At 26.2% G+C, this 23,487-nt stretch overlaps 1 protein-coding gene, 1 long non-coding RNA gene and 1 other non-coding gene across 3 annotated transcripts in view; 2 read left to right on the top strand and 1 right to left on the bottom strand.

Moving 5' to 3' along the window:
• Positions 1-1,917: 1,917 nt before the first annotated feature.
• Positions 1,918-7,271, top strand: LOC124426884. The gene is made up of 3 exons (XR_006942824.1): positions 1,918-2,103; positions 2,804-2,970; positions 3,065-7,271. It is a non-coding gene; the product is annotated as an uncharacterized LOC124426884 (long non-coding RNA).
• Positions 7,272-7,787: 516 nt separating this feature from the next.
• Trnas-cga lies at positions 7,788-7,869 on the bottom strand. Its single transcript has one exon. It is a non-coding gene; the product is annotated as a tRNA-Ser (tRNA).
• A 1,882-nt stretch (positions 7,870-9,751) lies between these two features.
• Positions 9,752-23,487, top strand: part of LOC124426512 (echinoderm microtubule-associated protein-like 2) — a 29,693-nt gene continuing 15,957 nt past the window's right edge. The window contains exons 1-3 of the mRNA XM_046968265.1: positions 9,752-9,935; positions 10,137-10,629; positions 22,104-22,212. Of these exons, the coding sequence (XP_046824221.1) occupies positions 22,167-22,212 (46 nt within the window). The 5' untranslated portion in view covers positions 9,752-9,935; positions 10,137-10,629; positions 22,104-22,166. The remainder of the gene's footprint in view (positions 9,936-10,136; positions 10,630-22,103; positions 22,213-23,487) is intronic.

Below are 23,487 nucleotides of genomic sequence, written 5' to 3'. Positions count from 1 at the left end.
TTATACTTTCATTAGATTAAATCAATTTATTTTTTTATAAATTATAATATCTAATATTTCTATATTATATCACTAATATATAAGTAAAGTAGCATAATAAAATGATGTTTCGTATTGAAACAAGGTAAACAAAAATGATATTCCGTATCTAAAAAATCGTCATTAAACATTAATAGCTTTACAGTACAATTTCTTGCTTTTGGATTACGTGAAACAATTATGTATATTAAAGTTAATCGCTTGAAATATGTCCTTCTTCAAAAGAAACCTTTTATTGCTAGTATCAAAATTATTTCATCGCATGAAAATATTCTTCATCTTGTAATATCATATTGATTATTAAAGTAAGAATATATATAAGCGTTTATTTTATATTTTGAAATTAGATGATTTATCGATATAATTTTTTATTTGTTTTAAATTTTGTTATTAATGGAAAAAAAATTATACATTTGTCGATTTATATAGCAATAAGAAATAACAATTAAATAGACACAATCGATAATTTGATGATAATAAAAGTACGCCCTCTTATAATTCTAAAATATATTACCACGCAGCATTATCCATCGATATCCTCCATGGTATGACAATAACATTAAACATGTCTATTATGTATCATCCGATGATATAAAGAATTTCATGATAATATTGCCCTGAATAAAAAGTTCAACGTTGGCCACCCGGTATTGCCCACGCGACATTCAATATGTTAAGAGAAATATTTTAACCTTCGGAAACTCTGACGTAATCAAACTTTTTCAACTTTATACGAATATTCTAAAAATATATTATATATATATATATATATATATATAAATATTTTAATGATACATTTACGATTTACTTATACGTTTCAACGTTTATCAATGTTACAAGAATATAACACGTTAATTATCTTTAACAGTTTTTTATTTTACGTCTTCCTATCGAACCTAAAAACTCCGTTATATAGGAGCCAAGAAATTATTTAGAAAATAAAAACATTGAAAAAGAAAAAAAAAGGATAGAAAGAATTTATGTCCATTAATTGTATGTAAATAATGTAAATAAATATAATTAATTTTACAATTATGCATGTCGATAAGGTAATTCACTTCCTGTAGGACGTTACGCCATCTGTGTACTTTCATAAGTAATTCATGATGCGATAACACACTGCAATACCATATTATACCGACGGTATTCTTCAAAGATTTTTATTAAAAAGAAAAAAAAAAAAAAAAAAGTAAAAATTTTCATCATTTACTATGTTTTTCTATTAGTAATGTAAAAGAAATTTTTTTTAAATGTTTAAATGCAATCACATAAAAAAGATTGATAATTACGTGATAATTGGACTATAAATTGAAATTATATAATTTAATTATACTTTCAAGCATATGTTAATAAATAATGCATTTGATAAAATAACTACTATTATTATTTTGTATAAAGTAAAAAAAGAAAAAAGAAAATTTCTCAAATTTGTAAGAAAAATTATGCAGTTATCTACCGAGAATATAACGCTTTTTAGTTACTCTATCGGAGCGCTAGTTTATATATTAGATTAGTTTATTGGACTATTTCAATTGGTGTGCGAACTATTTATTATAATAATAAATTATAATACTTATCGCTGAAGTCATACACGCATTCGCTCGCACAAACACCATGATAGTAAAAATAAATTCTCGACCAATCGCGTTTCTTGATTTAGTTATTATAAAAGTATTGGTAAAAAAATTAAACTCTACAAATGTTATGATTATTACACATAGCTAACGAGATTATAAAGTTGACTGATTTTATAATTCGGTGCGATAAATAGTATTCATTAAATATATAATAGTATTCATTAAATATATAATAGTATTCATTAAATATAATGATAAAAATATTTAAAATAATATAAAAATTGTTATTGATTTATGATTCGTTTCCTCAAGATTATTACAAACACTTCGATTGCTATATATAAAACTAATATTCCTTCAAATATCTTTTATTCCTCAAATATTGTTCAATCAGCGTTTTAACGTCGATTCAGTCTTTTTGAAGAGATCTGTTCAACTAGTGCCTTGATAAATCTATTGCATGAAAATCGCAGCGAGAGTAAACAATGTAAATATCATATAATTACTTTTATTTTCATTTTTTTCTTTTATTATACATTATTACCATTAGGGACTTAATATTGTTTTAGTGTTTTTCCTATTGTTCATAATATTTAAGAAAAATATTTAATTTATGCATATTAAATCATCGTTCATTTTAGTGCACGTATATATGTATACACATATAATATATATATAATATATATATATATATATATTAAGTGGACCGGAAAGTTATGTCGCTTTCTTAAATTAAATTCAAACGAATAAATTTTTAACAATCAAATATCGACATGCACAGAAACGACATTACTTTCCGGTCCACTTAATTATATATTATCCATTGATAAAAATGTATTAAATAATTTAATTAGTTCATAAAGTCTTCTTTCTAAATACTAATGCTAAGGTTCTCTAGACATAGGTATATGTATTTTACATTTATTGTGACAATATATTCTTTATTTCTGTTATACGATGAATTCTTTTGAATGTGATCTTTTTAATTTTATTCATCTATTATCTAACTTCATTGTACACATTTTTTATCATTAAAATAATTTTATTGATTAAATGTTATTTATATTTGTTCATATAAATACATACTTGCACACATACAATAAATGTTTTTTTTTTTTTCTTTATTATCATCGCATACGATTCTATATAAAGAAATATTGATTGAATTAATTTCGTATTTCTTTCAGAAATAATAATATTCCACATGGACTAATTGAATTTCATTTCATTTTTATTTGCCTTGTGCGCACTTTCAACAAAATATCGAGAGAGCACGAAATAACTTCAATTAAATTCAAAGATTCAAAATTATATCCCATAGAATGAAATACGCATCGTTTTCTAATTGAAAATTGTAAGTAAAATTCTTATAAAAATTCAATAGTTTAAAGTTTTCTCTTATACCATGGAATTTTTATTTAATAAAAAATATTTTATTTCTATTTTAGAACATTTATTTTTGGAAAAGTTTGGAAAACGAATGAAGAGCGATGAACAAAGTATATTTTTCTATCTATAAGATATATTTTTCGTCCGTTACTAACTACATTTCATACGAAAAATGAAGAAAGAAGTGATGATAAGACAGGAGCAAAGTAAATTATTTTCTTCGTCCTCCCTCTCTTTCTCTCTCTCTCATTATCTATTTTTCAATGATAATCGTCAATGTCATTCAATAAAAAAGAAAAAATAGATATGTACGTATTATCGATAAATATGTCACATATATGTTACTCATAATGAGTTACATATAGTTACTCATAATGAGTATCAAGTAAATAGAAAAAAAACCTATTTTAAAAGTTTCTTTTGGATATTTCAAAAAATAGAAAGATATTCGTTTGCTATCATTTCATGGATATGAACATATTGTAAAATGATTTAGACAAGTGCGTAATAATAGCTCATATCATTTTAACTTTGGATACTTTCATTCATTAGTTTTGAATAAAATTTGTACAATATATAATCCACCATTCTCCAAGGGGAATAATAAGTATATTTTGATTGTTTATTAATAATGAATCATAATCTCGGTAGTAATTGAAATCAAATATTTCCGTCACAGGTTGGATATTCAAGAAAAAACTTTCTATGCTGGATCTACTTATAATTGCATCTCTTAATGGTAATCAAATCAATGAGAAATAAATTCGAGAAGAAATCGAAATACAATCATGATTGACGTAAGTTGTAATATATTAATTTGTTTCGAATAATATCTAAGAAATAAAAAGAGAAAATAATTTTGTTAAAAAAAAAAATCTTCATAGAACAACGACATTACGGGAAATCGTATTGTACTTTGTTTTAAATTTCCTAACAAAATTCAAAGAAGTTCAGATGACATTTTCAATCCAAAACGATTGATCAAGAGATTCATTTCATAACTATAATAAATAATTAACGATCTATTAATATATAGAAAAATATAAGAAACGAAGTGAACATAGTTATGCGACAAAAAGATAATAATTCGACAATCTCGGTTCTAAAAATATTTTCATACCTCCAAATATCTATCAAAGTATCATTTTGTTTATATCCAAACATTTCTCTTACATTTCATCAAATTTTTCAATATTTTCAGCTGATCATATGATATGTATTAACATATCGAATGAATTTTCGTTTGATCATTTAAAACAAATATTTAATCATATATCAATATTTTAAAAATTATTTAGTCCCATTCTATTTTATATATAATATAAATATCTACGGCATACGAAGAAATCCATAATACTGGCCAAATTCCGATGTTTTTCTTTTCGATAAATTCTCATCGAAAAACGTGTAACAGATGTGGAAAAGAAAATATTTTTTACTCATATATCTCCTTTAGAACAAGATTAATAAATCATTTCGAAGAATATTACATATAGAAATAAAAAAAAAATATAAATCATAGGACGAAGATCTGAAATGTTTAAATTTGAATTAATGTTAGTTTGCATATTGTACAACTTATTACTTCAATATGAAGTAAACTATGGATGAATTTAATAGCGACAAAATAAAAATGAATATTATTTTCTCTCTATCTAGATCATTTAATGTCAAGTTTATACATATCCATAAAATAGACATTTTTTTCACAATATCTATTCGATTTTCATTGAAAATTGTGTAAGATATCAAGTGCCATTAGTTTAAGGTCAAACATTGCGGATTTTTATGAATCAATAAAAATAAATAAAATCAACGATATCGATCTTTCTCTTATTTTTGCATGTAATATAGAACGATATCAATTTGTTGATTCTGCACTAAATGGGATGTATGTGCAAGGATTACGTCCTTCTACAATTTTCGATTAAAATTTATCGGAATCGAAAACATCAGAATTTGGCCAATATTCTGGATTTGTTCGTACACTGAAAATATTCACATTATAAATCGAATCGGCTGGGACTAAATGATTTTGAGAAAAAATTAATATATAATTAATTATTTGATTTAAATGATGAAACGAAAAATCATTCGAAATGTAAATACATATTACATGATAATATAACGAAATAGAAGGAACGCTTAAATTAACAACGATGTGATTCATAGATATATCTTTCCAAGTATAAAAATTTTTTTACAGTCGAGATCGTTAATTTATCATCTCGTTGATGTATAAACATATTTATCTTGTCTTACGTAACTTCTTATAAATTATTAGATCATTAGTTATTCATTATAGATACAAAACACATCCATTTCGATCAATCTTTTGGATTGAAAACATTAACTGTATGTTTTTGTGTTTTGCAAATATACACAAAACAAAATACAATGCTATTGCCGTACTATCATAAGTCTACGAAGATTTTTTCCTACATATTATTTTCTCATTTTAAATGTTAGATCACTTAGATCATTATTCGAAATAAATCAGTATACTACAATCTAAATCAAATATGAAAATATTAACTTATTCATAATTTCTTTTTTCAAAGATTTGATTATTATTCGAAGATGTTATTATACATAAGTAGATCTATCATAGTAATTTTCTTCTGTATGGAATCCGTAAAAAAAAAAAGATCAAATATTTATATCAATATTATTCATTATTATTCAACAATTAGTATACATTTATCATTATCCTCGAGCCTTTCAAAAGAAATATTATTCTCGTTGAACAGATCAATTTTTTCTGAATATTTCCGGATAGTTTGTTCATGGAAATGTTTTCTGTTTTGCAATTATATAAAATAAGAGTATAATGATACAAAAATCCTATAAAATTTTACAAAATTAAGATCAATATAATTTACACGTTTAAACGACGAACCTATCTGTTTTAAAAAACCATGCATCATTTTCAATAGTTCCTTTTATATTCGATCAAGTGACTTATGACAAATGAGATTGTATATATGACATCAAAAAAGTAAAAAGATCTCGATAATTTAATAGAACGATAAATATTTCCATAGAACTAATTTTTCATATTCTTCATATTCAAATTTATTTCTAATAAGAAAATGATTAATTATCTATATACCATGATTTTCCCAAAAGTTAGATCAAAGTTTCTGTTTTCTTTTCCTTCGTTTGATCGAAAATTTACAATCGTTTATATTATATAAATGATAGCATACATATGATAATATAATATGATAATATAATATGATAATATTATACTTTAATAATAATAACTTTTACTTAGAACCAATGAATAAAATCTTCGACGTTAATGACTTATTGATGGGAGATATTATTTTTCGTTTGCCTAAACTTCTACGTAACAAGTTTATATCCATGAAATAATAGAAAATCATTATCTTTTTACTTTTTTTTCTTTGATAAAAATCTAAATATCAGTTGATGACTAAGAGATAAATTATGTTCACAAAATGAAACAAAACAAATAAATATTTAAGATTTTTTATTTTGATACATTTAAAAATACAATTGTTATATCGAAACACTAAATCTAATAATAATGTTATATTACTAATATACTTAACTTGCTTTTATTACATAGATATTTTATTACATAGATCGCCTAATCAACAAGTAATGCTTATCATTTTGTTATTCATTAATGTTTTTGAAAAATAAGTCACGGCATATAAAAGTTTAAAAAGTCCTGTATTAGACTGTAAACGTTCGTTAAGTGACAGAAAATTTTGTTGAAAGTATCTATGCTGACAAACGATAATATTAAAATCATTTAAGAAATTGAAAATGTTAATTGTTTAACGTAATGCGTTTTTCAATTGCGTACAAGCAAATTATTTTTCTCAATCTGTTAGATACACTTCACGAGTTCATCAATATATAATATTCTTTCAATATTATCTCTTATTCCTTGAAAATTATTCGTTCGACGTTATCATGATCCAACGAGTTAATGAGTTCTATTTTACCAGTGCATTAAATCTTCTATTACCGAAAAGCCATAGTACAAGCATATAATGTAACCACGATTTAATTACTTTTATCGATTTTCTTGTTACATATGTATGTATGTAAGACGTACATAGACATCATCATAAAAAATGAAAAAAAAAGACAATAAAAGAAGAGAGTAAGAGCATGCAAGCAATATGAATTAGTCTTGATTAGATATTCGAAATAACAAAATGTAATTTTTTTGCGTTAATTGAGGTTATAAATTTCGTTTATTATACTTTGTATTTATGTTAATAAATACCTTACTTACATTATTAAAAGTAACATTTAATATTACTTTTGTGTGTATATGTGTGTGTATGTTTGCGTGTTTCCTCAATCATTCATAACGCCAGAATAGATAAAAAGACGATTTAATTCATGCATTTTAAAATATTTCATATAACAATCAAGATAAAATCATAAACAATCAAATTAAATGAAATAATAATTTTGGATTAAATAAATTAATTAATTTTCTTAAAGTTTTTTTTTTTTTGATAATATTAGACGATTTTCCTAAGCAACAAGATATTTTTCATTTCCATTGTATGATAATTTATTTACTTTGAACATCAATCATTTCGTTTTTGTACTCGTCAATAAAATCTATAGCAGTTATGAAAATTATTTTCGTGTTTATAATCTTTATCAAAAAATAAAATAACGATTTCTATATGTTGTGCGAAGCGTATATTAAAAGTATATCCTCACATTTTTTATATATCGCAATGCAAACATTGCAAAGAAAATTTTGAAAAGAAAAAAAAAATTATACGCTGCGGACAGGATTCGAACCTGTGCGGGCAAAGCCCATTGGATTTCGAGTCCAACTCCTTAACCACTCGGACACCGCAGCTCATGTTAAGAGTGTACAATAAAACTGTTGAAATTTTATTATAAATTTACAAAAATCATTATAACAACGAATATATTAAATGATATAAGTGTTGTTATATATATATTTAACTCGTATAAGCTTTAAGATTGATCGAGAGCCTTTGTAAACGCGAAACTCTTGTACATATTATTTATTATCGATTCACATTGCATTTATTTATCAAAACTCGTCAATTTTTTTCATATGTTGAATATATTTCTTTGCTCTTATACAAAATTAAATGCGTGTTATCAAAATTGTTCAAAACAAAATGTAGAATCGATGAATGTTATAGACAGTGCCATCTGAAAATATAGCGCGTTAACTTTAACAAATAACACATTGTTCTCTATCGATAAAGAAGACGACGAAATAAAAAACAAGATTATATAATTTTTTTAATACTTTACAATAAATACGTACTCATACATGTCAACTTAACTCTCATAATTATACATAATTCAAATTTTTCGTAATATTACGATATTATTTATAATTAATAAAAATTATTTGTAAAAGCCGCATGAGTATCTATTTATATATAAAAGTTGACATTGAAATAGATAGCATGTGTGTGTATATATATAAATATATATATATATGTCCTAAGATGATAGATACCAAGAATGATCTCAAGATGTGACATGTGTAGTATTTATTATCATAGAAAAAAAAAATAAAAGTAAAACATATTGCAACAAGAACTATCTTTCAAGTTGATTTTTTTTTTTCTATTTTTTTTTTCTATCTTTTTTCTCCTTTTTCTTGTTTTGTTTTGTTTTGTTTTTTTCTTTTTTTAAGACATGTAAAAAGAAAGAAACAATTTCAAAATAGCGAAATGTCAATTTACCATCGCCTATAGGAGAAAGTATTGCAAAACTGTCGAAAAATCGATTGCAAACGAATACAAAGATCGTCGAGAAAGGCAACATTCGAATTTATTTCAATGATTCGTTCGTTTTCAAAGACGAAATTCGCTCTTATAAAACCACGCACGGATCTACGATATTAATCAACGACGTCATGCATTTCTCATCGGACTGATGACTCAAACCGCGTGTAAATTTCATAACAGCTTGCAAAAATTTAACAACTGTCGTGGCTTCTCCATTACCGTATTATTATTACACGAAAAAAAGTAAAGAAATAGAAAGAAAAAAATAAAAAGAAAGAAAGAAATAAGGAGGAAAGGAAGGAAAGAGACAAATACAAACAATTATTGCGTCTAATTATAAACGTAGAAGAATTACGATGGGAAGAGAGTAATAGTAAAAAAATTAAAATCAAAGTACAATACAATGGATTCCTTTTCTCAATGGAGAAAAGGAATTTTTGTTTCTTTTTTTTTCTCTTTTCTCTTTTTCTTTTTTTCTTTTCTTTTTTTTCTTTTTTTTCTTTTTCTTTTTTATTGCAATCAGAACAACAGGAGGAAAGGAAAGAAAATATATCAGGAAGAAATAATAATAATCTAATATACGGGGAAATAATTTCAAGCCTATGTTAAATCCCGACGGATTAATTAATTAATTAAGAAACTAAAAATCGTAAAGATTGTTAAATAACAATGAAAACTGAATTTACTACGACGAAAGAAACTAGAGACAGAGAGAAAGTGACGAAGATAAAGTGTGTTTGAGAGAGAAAGAGAATGAGAGAAAGAGAATGAGAGAAAGAGAAAGAGAGAGAGAAAAACAAAAAAAGAAAGAAAGAAAGAAAAAAAGAAAGAAAGAAAGAGAGAGTAGTAGGGATGCTTTGTATAAACACCTGTTGCCCTTGTTAAGGACGCCACACCGGTTGATACGTCACTGGACTAAATCGTCGGCGGTGGCTGAGGCCGAAGCTCACCTGTTGGCGCGAGCAGTGCTCGCTTGGGTTCTCGAGCGTGCGGTGGTGGCTCTTTGTACGGTGCTGCTCAATAGATAGATAAATAAATAGATAGATAGATAGATAGATAGATAAAAAAAGATAAAATATAAAATAAAAAGCATCATCGATTCTACACCATTATCATCATCATCGTTGTCATCATCGTCGATCTGCACGAAGTATTTCGTTACTCTTTTTCTTTCTTTCTCTTTTTTCTCCCTCTTCTCTCTCTCTCTCTCTCTCTCTCTCTCTATCTATCTATTTATCTATCTTTCTTATTCTCTCAGTCTCTCATCTATTATCTTTTTCCACGCAATCTTCAACAGAAAGAAAAAACAAAATATAGAGAAACAAGTAAATAATAAATAAATATATTTTAGGTGTAAGTGAATAAAAACAAACCAGGGGTTGGGAGGGGGAGAGGGGGAAAAAAAAGTAAACGTTGTGATGTATTGAAACAAAGGACATTTTAACAAGGAAATATAGAAAGAGATAGAGAGCGTTAGAAGGGGAAGAATAAAGAGAGGAAGTAAAGTAGACTTTCCACACAAAGTTGGGGATCAGTCGTCGAGAGTGTATCGCTATCGCTCCAAAAGGATTGTATGCAAATTCCTGAGGAAATATCCTCGGGAGGCTGCACCGGCTCCGCCCATACGATCGTTTCGCTCGCGCTCCCGCAACCCAGACGCAACCCAGAAGTTTACTCTCTTTCTGTACTTGCGTGTGTCTCCATATATATATATATATATATATACTTCTTTCTTTCTCTCTCTCTCTTTCTCTCTCTCTCTTTACCGTGTATGAGTGTATTCGTGCTGCTGTGACCACCGTTCAAGAGGAGATTCGCTCGACGTGTTCTTCCTTCCTCTCCAGGTACGTACGAAAAGTATGATTATTATTACAATTATTATTATTATTATTGTTATTGTTATTTTCTTTCTTTCTTTCTTTCTTTCTTTCATTCTTTTTTTCTTTCTTTCTTTCTTTTTCTTTTTATTTGATCATGCCTTAAGTTTATTGATAAGGAATAACAAGTTTGTAAAAGGATCGATGAAGTAACGATTTTGTTTACTCATTAAAGTATAAATAGAAAATTACTTTTATTAGCGGGATTATGAAAGACGATAGAAATTCTTAAGCATATTATCTGAACTTATACGAATCTATGCTTTTATTGTACGATCGTTTATGCGTTATCGTTCGCTCGCTAAAAATTTCAAAACTATGCGATTGGAATGGCCGAATACCTTCGCAGGAAGAAGAAGAAGGAGAACAAGAAGAAGAAAAAGAAAAAGAAGAGATGAGCTTTAGTGACGTCAATGTACGATGTACATACATGCGCAAGGATAACGTGATCAGAGTACTCGAACGATCAAAGAGATAAATCCGCCGATGATGATGTGACGGTGATCGAAGTGTTTTATTGAAATCAAGTTTTTATTTTTCCTATTCTCGAAAGATACAAACACATATGTATTTAAATATATATATATATATATATATATATATATATATATATATATATATACATATGTACGTACGGCTGTTATTTATTGCCATAAGTATTTTTAAATATTTGATCAATATTTTCAATAAATATTGAATATTCATAATAAAATATCGTCACGTAAGTGAGCTAAACGTGACAATTCATTTTATTTGTATCAATCAGAATATTTATATATAACGATCGTTTATTTTACAAAATACTTGTATATTGATTGATAAAAAAAAAAAAAAGAAAAACTAGAGAAAAGAAAAGAAATATTGACCTAATAAATAAAATAGTATATATCTATTAAATGACATCGAACGTTCTCGTTTTTCCTCAGTTGATTCGAAAAGCGTATCTGAAAGTGAAAATATCTTATTTATCGTAAAAAGAACTATAACGATAATAATGAATGTATAAATAGAAAGTATCTTTTTATCTTCTTAAAAGAATAAAGATTAAAGAGCGTTTCAAAGAAACTGATCAATTATTCATATAAATACATACTTATATATACATAGCTACTTACGTATCGGCACGTAATGGATATTCACGTACCTACTTACTTTGCATTCGATTACTTTTTTATCGCAAACGATTTCTTCGATTCGCTCAGATAATCACGATAAATATATTTATTAACATTCATTGTAATACAAATCCACGAATCACGATTCGTTTCTATTTCGATAAGTCATTGTTGTTTCGCAAAATCATAAGCATAGAATTGGCACGTCTCATTGTTGTTACCAGTTTCAATCTCTGTACAACATCTGCCAAGGTCGAGAGATGATTTTTCATTCCAACCGCAACAATGGCGGATCCGATCACTCTCGATCGCGTCTGTGCATAACACAAGTTATTTAAAAATTCTACACTATAGATTTTATGAATTTACATACATATATATATATATATATATATATATACACATATATATATAATATATTATGTGAATAAAAGCTGTTTATTATATCTGTTTAGATAACACGCAACGTATACATAAGTATATACATACATACATATAAATACATATATATATATATATATATGTATATAAGTATGTATGCATGTATGCATGTATGTATGTATGTATGTATGTATTTATATTCACATATACTTATATATTTATATTGTGTGTCGCGTATTACGAGTGTACAGGAATGTCTTTACGTGCTTCGGCACTTGCTTCGACACGGAGAAAGTCGTTTTCGTCAGTGAAAAGTCATCCCGTTCTGGCAGATGAATACAAGACGCGGAGAGGAAGTGGTCGATCGTAGTGTTCCTTTTGAAGAAAATCAATCTTCTCGGCTCGTTTATTTTTCGAAAGTATCGATCGAAAACTTGAACTTTCTTATACGTTGGATTAAAGAAATATTCAGGTTCTCATTTTCTTTTCTTTTTTTTTTTTTTTTATATTGAATAATCTTTTTCTACAAAACAAAAAAAAATACTTTCAACTTTTTAATAACAACTTTTTAATAACAAATATAAAGAAATTATTGTGTTGTATAAAGTTAAATATTTAAAAAGTTAAGAAATAGATAGATCTTTTTGTTGTAACAGAGATAAAAAATATAATGATGAATGAAATCTTTTTTTTTTTTTTTATATTATATTATATTACAATGTATATATTTTATGAATTTGTGCTTGTGTATCATGTGTATCTGTGAAACTTTGTGAAATGAGTTACACTAAGATCTACAAAGATCTCGTTCTATAAAGATCTACAAATTCACATAATTGTATTATCATTGTATCGCAATTACGATCTTAAATATCTATAGATAAACATAACTTTAGGATTGATCAATTTTACATGATATTTAATAAAAAGTTATCTGAAAAAGATTTATTTTCTCTTTTACATGCTAAACATACTTTATATAGCTATAAAATTATTTTTCTTTTAATTTACCATTAAGAAATGTTCGAGTATTTTATTAGATTTAGAAAATGTTATTGAATTTGGACAAATTCAAAATATTTAATTTGATGTTGTTGAATTTTTGTTACATTACGAAAATGCCCGAATACTTATCTGAGTCATGCTGTTTTTTTTTTTTTTATTTTACCGAACAAAATGTTGCGAGAATATTTCGTTTTTCTTTTTCTTTTTTCGTTTTTTTTTTTTTTTTTTTTGAACGGAATTTGCTGAGTCGAAGCCAAACAATAGGGAGAGAGAGAGAGAAAAAAGAGAGAGAGAGAGAGAGAGAAATTACGATGCTGAATGTCGTGAGAAATTCTCGCGGTACGTACTCACTTAAATAGATAGCAACGTTTCATCGTACATGACGGCTTGATTCTCAGCTAAAAATGAACACACGAAATCTTCGGATGTCTTTACGTTGTCCTAGAAATATTTCTTTTAGCTAGTCACATTATAGTAAAAAATTTGTCAAACGTTTAAATTTTTAGTTTTAAATTAGAAGAGGATCGCGTAATCGTAAAGAAAAAATATTCTGAGATATTGTTTGCATTCATAAAATAAACATCATCCAAATAATTTGGCCGTGACCTAATTGTTGATCACAGTTACTATATTTTTCACGATAATAAGAAACGTCTCGCTCAATGAGCACCTCTATCGAATGACGATATTATTAAAATACGCATAATTTATATCTATATATATATATATATATATATATATATATATATATATATATATATGTTATAATTGATTATTATTATTATATTAAACATATTATTATATTTATATTTATTTATATAATTTATTTATGATATATTTATATATATAATATATATAAATATATTATATATATATAATATATATAAATTATAAAATATTTACAAGTTAAAAATAAATAATCGTCTAATATTCAACTTCTTCGAGAATAATACAAGTAAACACGTCAGATATTTTTTTTTTTCAAAAGATATTGTACAATATTACAAAAAAAAAAATAAAGAAAAATAAATGCTCATACAACGCGTTATCTCGCATATTGCGATACATATTACAAGTATATACGTATACACACGCAGACATACAGACACACACACACACAGACATACAGACACACACACACACACATATCATAATGAAAAAGACTTGACAACATTTCTTATCTGTTTGCGATAAGTGTCAAGGTCAAAAAAGACCGGTATTTATTCTCCATGCGAAACGGACAAGAAAGGCAATATCTATCCTAATTTATTACTTTAAAACGATATGATATGAAAAACTATATTTGAAAGTATTTCAGTAACTTCCTTGACCTTCCAAAGCAACGAACAAGAATCGTAATAAGCACGAAACGGTGAGAGTCACGGATGCAATCGCGTATATATAAGAGGCTTACGTGTTAATTCCACTATGTGCACGCAAACGCATAGCTTGCATTGCGTTGCAGTTGACTGACCTCGATGTCCACTATCCACGTTAGGAATAGCGAGTGTAAGTGGGTGTCCATGAGTGGGAATCGATGCTTCGAATCCATTGGAATTCTAAGTGACTTAGAAAGAAAATTTATCGAATTTATTTATTTCTACTCAATATTTCAATCATATTTATACACATATCTATATATATATATATATATATATATATATATATATATATATATATATATTTCTATTCGATCCGTTAAAATTTTAAATTAAATATTAATATAACCTTAACGGTTATCATATTACAAAAATCAGTTTAGACTTATCATAGATGAAATATCTTCTTTAATTTTAGAAATTAATAAGAAAAAGGAATTCAATTAAAAATTTTCGTCATAGTTTAATATTAGATATGAAAGTTATGAAAATAAATTTTTATAATAATAACAAATAACATTGTGCTAGTGATTAGGAAAAATAATATGTTACAGTGATTTCATTTCATTTCGTTCTTTTTTCTTTTTATTTTCTTGAAATATAAAATTTCACCTTTTAGTGTTAAATCGATCAAAACATGATTAATATATCAGGATATATTTAAATATTAAGATATCAGGATAAATTTAAATATGTATAAATATATATATATATATATATATATATATATATATATATATATCAAATATATTTATACATTGAAGTATCAAACATATTCAAATATTAATGTCCAATGACATTTTTAAATAATAATATCTAATATCTAATCTAATAAATAATAGATATATATTAATATGAATATCTAATGTTTCTGACGAGCAAGTAATTCGAAATGAAATAGTTTAATAATCGTATGTTATTAAATTCAAATTATTACCAACAAGAAGAATAATAATCTCTATGGAAGCTATAACTCCGAATTTTTTTTCTTTTCTCTCCTTTTTTTTTTCTTTTCTTTCATTATTATTATCAATTACACACATTATATCGTTAAATTAATGTACGATGTAATACCATACTATATGATATGTTAGAAGATTATAGATCAATTATAATCTAGAGTAATGATGAAGAATCTTACGGAGGCTTTTTCTTTCAAGAAACGATACTGCTAGCGCTTAGAAACGATTGTTGAAAGGACCGTTGAGAGCTGTGTTTAACTCTCGTCTCTTCTTTTAGTCCGACGGAAGATGCAGACAGTTATTTGCCGCTTTTCGCACGTTATATCGTTCACGTTATTAGCATGCTCGTAGAAGCATAGACAGTGACGTTAAATAAAATCACTGTACTTAGCGGTCATCGTTTCTAGTTTCTAATCACGCATTTCCCTTCCTATCTACCGAAGCCATGTCGAACGTATTAATAACATTCCTAACGGTTTCAATTCTTTCAATTTTATATATACGTATATACTATATATATATATATTTTTTTTTCTAAATAATTTTTATTATTTCATGTTTTATTCTAACAATAAATGATTAAATAACATATAAATAATTTTATTATAAGATTTCATTCCGCTATTATTTTATATAATTAATTAAAAAAAAAAAAACCAAAGATATAGGATATATATAATAATATTTGCGTAAAAAAGTGTTAATGTTACTTCTTGAAATCGAATAAAATTAATTAATTACATATTACAACTCGAAAAATAATAAGAAAAATATAATAAATAAAAATTGAATATATTGATACTACGTAAGATAATGATTGAGTAATAAAACGAATTCGTTTTAATAATAAATGGTTAGAATTTCTAAAAAGAAATATATTAATTCTAATACTTAATATAAACAACTTATGATATAAAACAGGTTATATATATATATATATATATATATATATATATATATATATATATACCATTAGACGTATATAATAATGTTACTTTTATTTTATTAATTATTTTCTTTAATAAATAACTTAATTGCATCTCTAAGAGATTGAAAAATTTATTTGAAAATAATTTCACTAATATAAAGAATATTATTATACATATATATATATATATATATATATATATATATATATATATACTTAATATTATTTTCTTTTATATATATCGCGTGGAAAAATCTTTCATTATAATTTAAAATAAATTCAAAATAATATATATACGATATGAATCATAAAATCATTTATTTATGGCTCATTCAATTGAAGTATTTTATACGAAACATTATTTTTTTCTAAAAATCAATAAACATACATATAACATATATATATATATATATATATATATATATATATATATCTATACCATCACAATTAAAAAGATAGTCGAATAAAATTTTAATGTTCATATTCGATGCAGATGTTAGACAATGTACGATTGGCTCGTAACATGACGTTAATAAAAAAAAAAAGAAAAGAAAAAGAAATAAGTCTGTTTCGTAGAATCTGCATCATAAAGACGAACGGAAGTTTAGACGTCTCGTTTAGGTGTATTTAACGGTATATTACGAACGAAGAAACGACGACATGTGCTTTCCCACTGTTACGAATGAAAGCATGCTCTACTTTCAGTTATGGGATCGTTCATTAATATACCATGGAGTCTCTCGTTTAAATTAACCGAGTGTTCTATTAAAAAGTTTCGAACGTGCAGAAGTCAAGAGTCACGACGAATATCGTGACACCGTTTTGCGTATATATAAGTATAACGTAACTATCTATGCATATGTAGATATGTATACATATATATATATATACACATGCATACATATATATGTATACATGACGTATACACGCAAAGTTATTTCTCACTGCCTTCATTTATATATATATATATATATATATATATATATATATATATATATATATATTCCTCAACTAGGAGGTTAAATCGTTCGTTTTAAATTAACCCTAGTTTTCGTTCACATTTCTGGGATAAATTTTTAGCTTAATGAACGAAAATAAGAAATAAGATAACAAAGTTTTTTCTTTCTTTTTTTCTTTTTTTTTTTTTTCTTTTCTTTTGTTCCGTTATATCAGAATTATTAACGATTGATACCTACAAATATACTTTTTTAATCTTTTTCTTTTATCTATATCCCGATGGTCGATAAGAGAAATTTTTCGTTTTATATAATTAATATATATAGCAATTAATTGTACGTTCGAAGATTCGTATTCGTCTATCTCTAATGATAATAAGAATAATTATCACAATTTTTTTTTTGTTTTTTGAAGGACAATTAATTATGATATTTTTTCTTTTTTTTTCGAGATCATTGCGTTTTACGATTTACGTATGGATTATGTTAACGTGATTTATCTGTCTTTAATAATAATAAGAATAATGATTACAATTTTCTTTCCTGAAGAACAATTAATTTCGAATATTTCTTTTTTTTTTAACATCCAAGTATTTTTGCATTTCCGTAGTTTGTAAATGAATTATGTAAACTTGATGTAAAAAGAAGAAATGTGTCAAAGTTATCGATCACGACTTGACGCCAATTTTGAACGTATTGAAAAAAGAGAGAGAGAAAAAAAAAGGGAGAGAGAGGGAGGGAGGGAGGGAGGGAGAGAGAGAGAGAGAGAGAGAGAGAGAGAGAGAGACTGCTTATGGATCGTAGAACGGTGAACCAATTTTCCATCATCGTCTCAAGTACATATAAGGATCGTGCATGTAGATAAAACGGAGAGTGCAATACACACATAAATACACACAAACACAGACATTTACAAGTATAGACGATATCTTGTAAAATAAGCTCCGTGGAGTCCGGTCTTATACACCAATAAGGTAGCATTCTGGACGGGTCAATGCTTACTGGTTTTGTGTTTCGCCTCTCTTCGGACTTTCAACGATCTCTCAGCTTCGTAAGAAATATCCGAACCCGACACTTCTTTTACGATCATTTTCTTTAAGGGTTGCCTTACCAGATAGCCGATCAAATTTCGATTAACTTATACGCACCTTACCAGCTGTTTTCCATCGAGGAAAAAAAAATTAAACGTGCGTGTACCTACTCATCACTTTTTTTTTTCTTTATTATTTCTTCTTTTTTTTTTTCTTTCATACGAACAATCAAACGTTAACAGCTGATCGTAATCTTGAATCTTGCGATTTGTAATTATAATCTACACGAGACAATTTTCTTTATTATTCTTTTACACAATTGTTTTGCGAATTTTAATATGTATGTATAATTAAAATTTATCTAAACTATGTATATATGTATATAGAGATTAATATATAATTAAAAAAATATATGATATATTTATTTATTCATTTGTTTATTTTTTTTATTCATTTTTGTGTTCTAAATTATTTATATATATATATATATATATATATATATATATATATATATATATAGTTTATATAATTCAGTATTATAATTTAAATAAATTTCAAATATAATAAGATAAATAAATCATATAATAAAATTATATAATACGTAGGTTTATAGTTTTATTAAAGAGAGAAAAAAAAGAAAGAGAGAGAGAGAGAGAGAGAGAGAGAGAAATTTTAATTATAATAATACCTAACATAAAGTAGTAAATTTATTACAATAGAAATTTCTTAATATACACGCATCGCCGCACACTATTTAGATAAATTTCTAGCATAACATAGAGAGTAATGCGTTGCTTTTTTTTTCTTAAGTAAAAATAATGTTATAATTATAAATTCACATGAATAAATTACATTAAATTTACTTAATTACTCAATTTCATGGTAGAATAAAAACGATCTTATTAGTTTGTTATGTATGAGAATTACTATGGATACTTACAAAATCTCTTTTCTTTTATCTAAGAGATTTGTAAAAAGGGAAAAAAAAGAAGAGAGTAAAATACCTTTCAACTATTTTACTCGACAAAGTAATGCAAAACTAATTATCATTCGTATATCGTAGAAACGCGCGCACAAACGAAAAAGTATGTATGTGTATATACATACATATACGTATATGTATGTGTGTGTGTACTTGTAAGTACGTGCTTTACGCTTTGCGTAGGCCGAGAACAAATTTCCAAGCGAATGAACGGCTACGAAGAGGAAGGCAGAAAAAAGGGTCGAAAGCGTAAATGCCTTCGAAGCATGAAAAGGGTCGAAGGCTCGAAGCTCACGACGCAAAATTCGAAACGCTCAAAGGGTTGCCAGCTTTGACGCTATACTTTCGTTCCTCCTCCCCCTTTCCCCTTCCATCAAATCCATTATACCCTTTAGCACCACGAAATTCAATCGCTTTTATTTTACCCCCCATTCATAAAAGAACTCTCTCTTTCTCTTTTTCTCTCTCTCTCTCTCTTTCTCTCTCTTGTCGTTTGTATAGTATAATATAACAAAAAACAAGAAAAATATATGAAAGTTTTTTAAAAAAATGTTATTTAATGATAGCTACAAGCAAAGTTTCTGTATTATAATTTCATAAAATATGATATCGTCGTAATTTGTCGATCCTTTTGTTTCAAAATACATAATCCGTAATAGATATAATTTTAATATGAAATAGTTATTATAAACAAAGGATTAAGGCAAAATAACAAAAAAAAGGATTAATAAATTTTAATAAATGATAATACTTTTTCGATCAGTATAAACATATACAAACTTTTGTAAAAATATTTCACATGAAATATTTATTATTATTTATGTGAGTATAAATGTGAGATTAATTATATATAACCACTACTATGATAAGCAAAGAAAGAAAGAGAGAGGGAAAGAGAGAGAGAGAGAGAGAGAGAGAGAGAGGGACAGATAGAGAGAGTGCTTGTCTAACATTATACATATTTAAACGCTTAAAACAGAAATTTGTATGTAATAATAAGAAAAAAGTAAGAAAAAGAAAAAGGAGGAAAAAATAATATTTATATTATAACTTGATTCAAATTGCATCTAGTCAACTTTATTATTTACAGTCATCAAGTTACGACTGTCCTTTCAAAAATGTTAATAACCTTGACATTATATTGTCCTATTTGTTTATTGCCACATGTCTTATCACCTTTCTTTCTATTTCATACGTACACGCAGAACAAAGAACTAAATAATTTTATATATAAAGTTAAACATACAATGACAACATATTATATTTTAATCTTGAAATTTTTTAACCTTGTTTCATTGAAATATAAAATAATTATATTGTAAATCCTTTAATTCGATAATAAAATAAAATAAATAAAAAGAAAATAAAATAAAATTAAATTAAATTAAATTAAATTAAATTAAAATAAATGAAAAAAAAAAACATTGATATTCCCTTTATTCGAAAATAAAATAAAAATGTTGATAATATGACGATAAACATATAATAAAAATTGTTTTCAACTATCTCTAGAAATACACGTGCGAATGCTCGTGCATGTGCACCTTTCTAAATCGCGAGATATGCGGGTCCGTGTATCGGTCGAAGCGCAAGTTTGCTGCACTCTCCGCAACCCGTTTTCCACATTCCATGTATTTTTGCATTATACTCGGTCCGTTGACAAACGGTACTGTCGTCGATAGGCTCGATTTCTCTCTCTATCTCTCTCCCTTTCTCTCTCTCTCTCTCTCTCTCTCTCTCTCTTTTTCCTCCATGATCATTGTATCTCGTGATATTATTAAGACGGAAATACCAAAGATCTGCAAACTCATGAAGTTGCAAATCTGAACAAAAATCAATCGGTTTTACTCGATTTTATTCTCTCGACTTTATCGTATCTTTTGCTAATCGAAAATACTGACTTGTATCGTTCTAATCGATAACGAAAGCTATTCCATTTAACTCACTACGATATTATTTTTCTTTGTATCTACAAAAACAAAAAAAAAAGAAAAAGAAGAGAATGATATAAAATGTGAAAGTTACGATATATTTACTTGTAGAAATATAATTATATTATATTTCTAGTTAAAAAATATAAAAATGTTACTTCCTATATGAAGTAATAATTCATTTTCTGTCGATATAATAATATAAAACTGATTTAATGAAAGGAAATAAGATTAATACAAAATAAAAATAAAATTAATGAAAACAAATAAAGAAAAATATATATATATATATATATATACGTATGTATAGAAATATGTAATCTCAAAGTTATATAAAGTTATAGAAGATTAAAGCATTAAATATGCCAGAAATTATTAATGACTTGGCACTTATTATTTACAATAAAACTCATATATAATAATAACTTAATAATCTTGCTAATTTCATTTAAAACGTTTTTCTATATACCTTTTAGCCCATTTTTATAAAATAAAAGTATACTTTAAGAAGGATCAATAAATTACTCTTATTAAGATAAAAGCAGTATTTAATAGGAAAAGTATGACGATATATATGTATTGCCTCATATTTTTTATGTGAAAAAAGTTATGAAAGTTGTTAAATGATTATATCGATTTGAACTAAATTAATTAAACAATAAAACGTATTAATAATGTTTATTTTGACATTAAACGTATATATATATATATATGTTATATAAACAATCTTATTTTTCGCGTTATTATTATTTCTTTCAATTTATTTTACAGGAACGTGGGTGATCATCCAACGAAGTTTTTCAAAAATATGAAAAGAAAACTTCGAAGTCGACGATGCGCGTAAACGGGCATCAGACACACGGAGTGAACCACGAAATGGGTAAAGTCTTTTTGTTTCTTTTTTCTTATTTCTTTGAACTTGATTTCATCTTAAAAGCTAGAATTACCAATCTACTTTTATCGCATTTATCTTTCTATATTTTTGTTTTCTTTTTTTTTTTTTTTTTTGTTAATTTTATTACATTTCATTTTATTTCAACTTCGAACTGGACTATTTCAAAAACAACGATAGGACTATAGTTCGTGACTCGAAGTCGTTGAAAACGAAATTAGCGTTCAAGGCTATCGAGCTCTTTGAAAAATTCCAATGGACGAGACGAAGGTGCTCGTACAAAAATATCCACTCTCGTAAACTACGTACACTACATACATACATATATATTTATGTATGTGTATATATATATGTGTATGTGTAAATACATAGATATACACACGATGGACACTCTGGTGTAACACACTGTGGCATTCGTTATATAAACCATTCAAGGTGCCATGATGACGTTACACGAAGGTGTGCCCGACTCATCCTGCTCTTTCATTAATTTTCTGTTCATCCAATCGATCGAATTTTATTTAATTATAATAAAATTTAAAATTGCATTGAGGTTGAATTTTGTTCCATTGATGGTTACAGGAGAGGTGAAAAATTTCTTTAAATGAAAAAAACAAATCATATAGATAGCGTTCGATGTAGCACTTTTCCTTTCGATGTCGAAGTTCATCAAATTTAGGTCGATCAAAGAATACTTAAATAGAATCCGGAAAAAGGCCAAACACTTTTTACGATACTTCTTTCGATCGTATCCAAAGCTATTATTAACGTTACGTATCTAATTATGCACCACCTACGCAGAACGAGTAACGCCTACGTTGAGACTACATACGTGCGAATTTTCAGACTATAAATATCTTCACATCCCTTGTCGTCTTCGTCCTCGTCGAACTAATTCTTCATCTTCTTCTTCTTCTTCTTTCTTTCTTTCTTTTTTCTTTTTCAATAGCTATTTTCTAGAAAAAAGAAAAAGAAGGAGAGAGAGAAGAAAGGAGAGAGAGAGAGAGAGAAAGAAAGAGGACAATAATGATCGTACGTACAATTTAATAAAAAATATTAACATGTTTTGATTATGTAAAAGGGGATTTTTTACAAACATTGATATATACGTCTAATTAAATTTTTTATAAATATTTTTTGTTTTTTTTTTTTTTTTGTTATATAAAAGTTACATAAAAATTCATATTTTTAATATTGAACTTTACTCTTATTAGAAAGTATACTTATACATAATTTTCTAAATGTCAGAAAAGAAATTATGTA

Source organism: Vespa crabro, chromosome 9 (genome assembly GCF_910589235.1).
Source record: "Vespa crabro chromosome 9, iyVesCrab1.2, whole genome shotgun sequence".
NCBI lineage: Eukaryota > Metazoa > Arthropoda > Insecta > Hymenoptera > Vespidae > Vespa > Vespa crabro.
This window is presented reverse-complemented; position numbering and strand designations above follow the sequence as displayed.